General features: G+C 39.9%; 1 protein-coding gene across 1 annotated transcript in view; it reads right to left on the bottom strand.

Annotated features, from left to right (window-relative positions):
- Positions 1–5,379, bottom strand: part of LOC104531063 (sterile alpha motif domain-containing protein 3) — an 18,218-nt gene extending 12,839 nt beyond the window's left edge. Inside the window, exons 1-2 of the mRNA XM_010175842.1 lie at positions 5,338–5,379; positions 4,350–4,517 (exon numbers count right to left, since the gene is read on the bottom strand). Of these exons, the coding sequence (XP_010174144.1) occupies positions 4,350–4,517; positions 5,338–5,379 (210 nt within the window). The remainder of the gene's footprint in view (positions 1–4,349; positions 4,518–5,337) is intronic.
- Between the last annotated feature and the right edge of the window lie 1,335 nt (positions 5,380–6,714).

Genomic DNA, 6,714 nt, shown 5'->3' with positions numbered 1-6,714 from the left:
ACCTTCTCTGTACAGGAATAATATCAGCAGACGTTCAGCTTTGTGAGTTTAAGTTTCTGCAGAATCCTTCCACTTCTCCTAGTCTCAGTACTCATCAAAACATTTCTTATCTCTATGCCATAGACACAGAAAGGAGATGGCTTGCTGGTGCCCCCTTTTATCAATTGTTATTCCCAGCTCTGCTAGGTGTGACAAATTTGCCCAGTTATCTGCAAACCTCTACTGCTATCTTAACTGACGTCTTGTCAGAGCCTATTTCTACTTTTCACAGCTAGCTCCAAATTTACTTGTGTGACAGTTTCAGAGAAGCCCTAATGACCTCACAAACAGGCTGTCATAGGATGTAAGAAATCAGAGGTATTAGAAGAGGGACTGTACTCTCTCTCTCTCTCTCTCAATTCTGTCTAAGGTAATTAACTACTAACAGTCTTCTAGCCTGTTATATTCTCTTAAAATTCAGGTAACTTAAGATATCCTTGGATAGTCCCTTTGCTGACAGGTTTTCTTTATACAACTGCTGGGATAGATTGAAGGAGCTTGATTCATTTGATCAGCTATAGTTATATGGTGGCATTTGAGATGTCATAAAGGTATCTCAGAAACCTTGAGAACTAGTGGAATGTAACACAGGACCTATGGGAGACCCATGTCCTTCTGAATTGGCAGGTGGAGCCATGCCAGATAGCTGCGGGCATTTTTACATCTGTCTTCAGATAACCAAATTGATTGTGAAGTCACACTTTCCATGGACAGCACTGCTCAAGACTGACAATATATCAAAACCTGAAGTTCTGAAAAGGACAGTTTGCTCCTTAGTCACCACCCCTGTGATGACTACTATTTGAACCACATGCTTTCATCATATGGAAGTCAATCACCAGCTCTAACCATACTTCCCTCTCCATCACCTTTTGCCTTTCAATAATCCTCTGGCTAAAGATGCATACCAAGAGTGTCTTATCTTCCTATTGTTTCTGGCTCCCCAAGTCTAAGGCCCCTCCTGTTACAACTGGCAAGAGGTGGTTTCTCTCATAGCCTGGAAGACCATAAGCCAAATAATTCCTTAAGGCAGAGGAAGGGGTTTATGGTGCCATTTTGAGGGGGAGGGTGGGGGGTGGGGGGAAGGATAAGATCAGTCAGAGCAAGCCACTGGATGGCTGCCTTAGCAATAATCCCACCTGGCTGCAGAGGGGAGACTGGCTTGCTTTTCTTATTCATTTTTACTGTGTGATCACCCCTCTTATGCAAAGTACCTTCCATTTGCAGCAGATGAAGGTCATTATCATTACAAAGCACTCTTCACTGGATTACTGCAGCTCCAGGATATTTGCCTGACTGTGCAAAATGTCTCAGGAGGATTCTCACTCCATAACCAGAAAATTTGTTAATTAAGGAGGCTTTCCTGACCAAGTTCTGAATATTCCTCAGACATGGAGGCTCATATTAATGTCTGTGTCAGGCACAGTCCAAGCTTCTTGCCAGTGGTGGCTCAACCTGATGAATATTTGTAGCGAGCATCATTTTAACCAAAACATCCTTCAGTGACAGACACCTCCAGCATGGGTTTATGTTCTTTCTTACCATCATTTTACAGCCCTAGGAACTGCACTTGCTCAAGACCTTTCCTGTGATGCTAGCCACTCTAAAACGAGTACGATCTTCAGTCTTGCTTGAATATAATGCTCTGTAATGAGCAACACATCAGCAGATGTTTTAAAGAAACTGGAGGAGAAAGACAGATGCTGTATCTGGAAGCAATGCCCTGCATGGGAGGCCAAGTGACACTCCTGCTGTGTTGGGAGGAGGGATGCCTACTGGCAGGTAACAGGGCTTGGACAGATCAAGGGGCAGACATCATCTGTGGCTCTGAGCACATCCCAAAACATCACAGGAAGCTTGTCCTGGCAAACAACTATTTTTTTTTTTTCCACATGAAGAAATAGAAAGAGGGGTCAATGATTTTATTAGTAGTAATAGCTTTATTACCCTTTTTATATAAAAACAAATGCCACATATACCAGTGAGGTATTTCCTATTAGTAAATAATCTTTTTATCACTTTCATACTATTAACAATCCAAGTTACAGTGACGCAAAGCACATTTGACAGAGTTACATCTTACAACTCTTCAGAAACTAAAGCCCAATACAGAAGTGAGCTGTGTGGCTGGTAAGTAGGTCATCTGTTGGGAACAGATGTGCTCTTTCATCTGCACTGCTTGCCAGTTGGCTTTGACCTATAATGCCCTCAATGACCTACTCTGCCTATCTTAGGGAGAGTGTGGAGACATAAAGGGGCTAGGAATCCTTGACTGATTGTTCTCCAAACATCTCCTTATCCTGGAAGTCACTTCCCACCCTTTTACCTTAAATAATGTTGATATATGGGCTTCTAGTCCACACAAGGCTGATCTGTTCTTGTTCTTTCAAACTTGTAAAAGGGATGAAGACAAGAGGATCTGGCTAATGATAATTTGAATATCATTTGGTTTTGTCTGTGGTATTGGCTTCTAGACCAAATATTTATTTTACTCTTTGTTTAGCAGTTTAAATTTATCACAAAGTGGCTAGTGCCAAGGATTGGCAGACAGGTGCCTTTATGTGTGTTCATAAATATACAGAATGAAAAACCTCACACTGCATTTGTTTAAAAGAATGCTAAACAACTTGTTCAGCTGTGCACATTTGTATTGATGTAATTTAGGATCTCAGAGCCAGACATAGTTATTTTCAATATAGGAACACATTTAAAATTAAGAAAGTTATGATTTCCTCAATTTTGTGGGACTCAAGGCTTAATAGGCTCCATAAGTGTTAACTGTTGCATTTATTTTTTATATTTATATATATGTTCAGGACACAGGAAAAAGAGAGAAAGAAATGAAAACTTCAGGGATACTCAGCATCCTTTCACCTTCTTCCAGTTAAAGCTTACTCACTTACAACATTAAGGCTAGCAGAAAATGCCTAGGACTTTAGAAGAGATGGAACATACTTTCTTCTTCTTCAATTTCTAAAGAAAACAAGGGATGACCAGTGATGGCCTTGGGCAGTGAAGTTAAAAAGAGTGGTGATTCCTAGTTTACACACATATAACTGCAGTGCAGTTACACTTTCTCTACAGAAAAATGAAGTTGAACATGCAGTCCCCACAGAATCACTGCAAAGCCCTTCTCAACAAGCTGATGTGACAAAAAAGACTCACATTTGCCCTTTCCAAGCATTAGCAGATAAAGGATGGCTAACTCTTAATGCACACACAAAAGTAGGAGCCTATAATTTCTCCTTCATTGCATGCAAGACTGTTGATTGTTTTGCAACCAAATTAAAGGGTTTTTACATCACACATTCTGCAAACCTTTCAACTAAAGCAGGCAAAAAGAAGAAAGTGTTTATTCCTGCACACATTAATTAAAAGAGGATAAATGGAAATTACTCAAGCTTCTAAAACAAACAAACAAACAAACAAAAAATTAAAACCAAACCAAAACCAAGCAATATATCTGCTTTTTGGGTAGAAAACTACAGCTACCTTAAAACACATACAATGTATGTAGAAATGCATTCAGTAAACCACTCTTACTCCCTTAAAAATGAGTCTGGTAAACAGCAGGATGGACATATATAGACTGAAGTCAAATGTCTGCTTTAATATCTTCTTTATCACATTCCTACAATTGTTTAAATTTTACCACATTTTAATTGCAGCACTGTAGAAAGTGTAAGGAGCATTGGCAAAGCATAACTGGAACCTTATTTTTTTAATGAAAGTGTATAAATGAATTGGTATGCTTCAAACACTTACTGAACGGTTATGACTCTCTAAATTCTCTCATTAAAGGGAAACACAGCAACTGCATGCATACATTCATAAGCATCCCTATGTATATCACACATCAACACAAACAGCTTTTATGTAACAAAGTGCAGTATGACAGTAGGATATGGTCATTTGCTACCAGCTCAAATATCACTTTTGATTCCTATTTGTACAGAGGTTTCGGCTCTTAGACATGTGCATCTATTGTTTTTCCACTCTAACTGGAGGTGTATAACATAAAGCAGAATGGGAATATTGCATTTGAAAAGCAGACAGAATTTTATGTCCAATTGGCAACAACTCTAAATGGCAACAAATGTGCAAGGCACCCGGTATTTGGTTTAGCTCTGCAGTTGGTACTTAGTTCTCCAGAAATGGAAAAAAGTCAAGGGTCTGGCTATAGGATAAACTTTATACAAAATGAGTTTAAATAGGATAAGATCACTTCATTCTACCCTTTACTGGCTGGTGGCCTTACTGTCAGCAGAGGAGCTGAAAGACAGAACTCAGTCAAGCACCAAAAATCTTACCTCTACCTGTACCTGGACATAATCAGGATTGTTTTCAGCAAATGAAGATTTTCTGGTCTGTCCTCGCCTGTGGCCAAACTTGCATTTGTTCCTCAGGACTTGCTCATCATCTTCAATGGGTCTCCGCACATATTTGAAACGATCTTTAAGGGCCCGTTTCCATAGCAACTGCATGGGGAAAAATAATCTGTCATTGCCAGATTCTTTCAAGAATTTGCCCCATTCCTAAAGCAGGTCACTTTAGTTTATCTAACCCTGTTTTTTTTAAAAAGTGTTTGCCACTAAGCAGAAAAAGACTGGTAGGGTGGCATCAGCACACTGGTGGCTTCATGACTGAAGGAAACACAAGCACCTGTGCTGTATGACTCTATGGCAACTGAACAGCAGGGATGCTGGCACTGGCATGGTTCATTAAGGATGACAGTAATTAAACCTAAGAGTTAGATTTATCCAATATAACCATGTCTGTCAATGAAACGGCAGTTTGCTTTCCTTTTCTTGGCTCTACTTTCGAATGCCCTGTTGATGACTTCAGGTCATGAAACTACACAGTGAACCAGCTCAGCTCACTGATGCACAGAAAACAAATGGGTTTTTTGGAATGTTTTGGTTTTTAAGGTTTGTTTGTTTGTTTTTTGGGGGTTTTTTTGAGTGGATTATTTTTCCCCTGCCTCTGACTGGTTGTGCAGTTGTTTGATTATTGTATCTAACACAAGGGAGCAGGAAAGGCACAGTGGGACTCTCACTTTTGCAAGAAGCCTGTAGTTACACTGGAGCAAGTGTATTATTAAACTGAACTCAAAACTGCTGAATTAAAAGGATTGTTTAAGTAGGTCCTAGCATTTGTGAGACTCCTCAAGACACCTAAATTGCAATTTAAAAGCAGTTCTGCATCACAAGTGGATGCAGTCCCTGTTTAATGGAACCATTCATCCCTCCTTGGTAGCCAAACTTCCTCCTGCCTCCTTAGGCACAGATGGCTGTTTACCTGCAGTCCCTGGCTGGATGTCCCATAGCAGGACACAGCCATACTAACTACTGACATGTGGGGAAGCAATTACTAAACCAAGGCTGCTAAACATGTCTGCAGGCAAACCCTGCAGTTGTGAATATTGAAAAATGTTTCGTCAGATCCTCAAAAGCAACTGCTTATTTTAGTTATTGAGGGTTTTCAACAGCCAGAGGGAACAAAAAAGTAGTCAGAAAAATGACTGTAAATGACAGGATGTGGCAAGAGAGATTCAAATAGCTGTTACCTCATTTTCTAAATTGACTCCAATACTATACCCACTTCATACTGTACTCAAGCCTATACTCACTGACATACTAAAACACAATATAAACAGAGAACGTTTACTCCAATTTTCTTACCAAAATGATGTCCTTTACTAGACAAGGTCATATGACCATAAGGGTTAACTTTGGTGTAAACTAGAATGCAGTAAAAGTAGACTAGTACAGTACCTTTCTTTGCAGTGAGTCTGACACGACTGCCTTTCTTACCCATGGGATACAGATGGGAGGGTCTTAAAAGACAGTGGTGAAGGCAGTGTGACCTTGCCTTTCTCCTGCGGAAAATACTACTGCTGAAAATACCCTCCCTAGGGTACCAGCTAACTTACAGGTCCTCAATTCTAAAAGGAAGAGTTCCACGAATGGTGAAAAATGAGAGCAGAAGAGCTATGAGAATACAGTCCCTGGTGGTATCCACCTCAGCTCCGCTTGGGCAGACCTGGGCCAGCCAGGGCAGGCTTTCCCTTCTCAGTGAATAACACCCACCTACAGGCTCTTACAGAAGCATCCTCTCAGTGCCAGTCACATGTGAACAGCTGAGAACTGGAAAGAAAACAAACCCATCTGCATTTCTAGTATATAAACCTCAGACTTTAGATTCTGCCAGAATGGGAGTCATGTCGTCACCAACCTAAACGTAACAATTAGAAATAGAGCACAACTGCTAACCCAGTCTTCTCACAAGGCATATTTACAGCCTCCATTTCAATATTACACCCCAGCACTGTTTTCAAAAGCAATAAAGTGACTACATGCCTCGAAAATCCCACTTGCTATCCACTTGAACCATTAAGGTTTCTAAATACATTTACAGTTCTGGTCTTACGCATTTAGATTTTGATGCAAATACCCCAACGTTATATGCTTAGCAAAATTTATTTGGAACATCATTATTTTAAGACTGTTAAGAAACAAGCAAACAAAATCTTTAGTTTAATGCTTCTCTGAATTGTTCAACAGATGTTAAAATATTTTAAAACATGATCATCCCAGAATACATTACCAGCTGACAATTTAAATATCCTCTTAATTGAGTTTTGTGCAGTTTCTTTCTTTTGAAAACCTTTGTTTG

Source organism: Antrostomus carolinensis, unplaced genomic scaffold (genome assembly GCF_000700745.2).
Source record: "Antrostomus carolinensis isolate BGI_N321 unplaced genomic scaffold, ASM70074v2 scaffold17279, whole genome shotgun sequence".
Classification (NCBI taxonomy): Eukaryota; Metazoa; Chordata; class Aves; order Caprimulgiformes; family Caprimulgidae; genus Antrostomus; species Antrostomus carolinensis.
The sequence above is the reverse complement of the archived record's forward strand: the minus strand, read 5'-3'. Positions and strand labels throughout refer to the sequence as shown.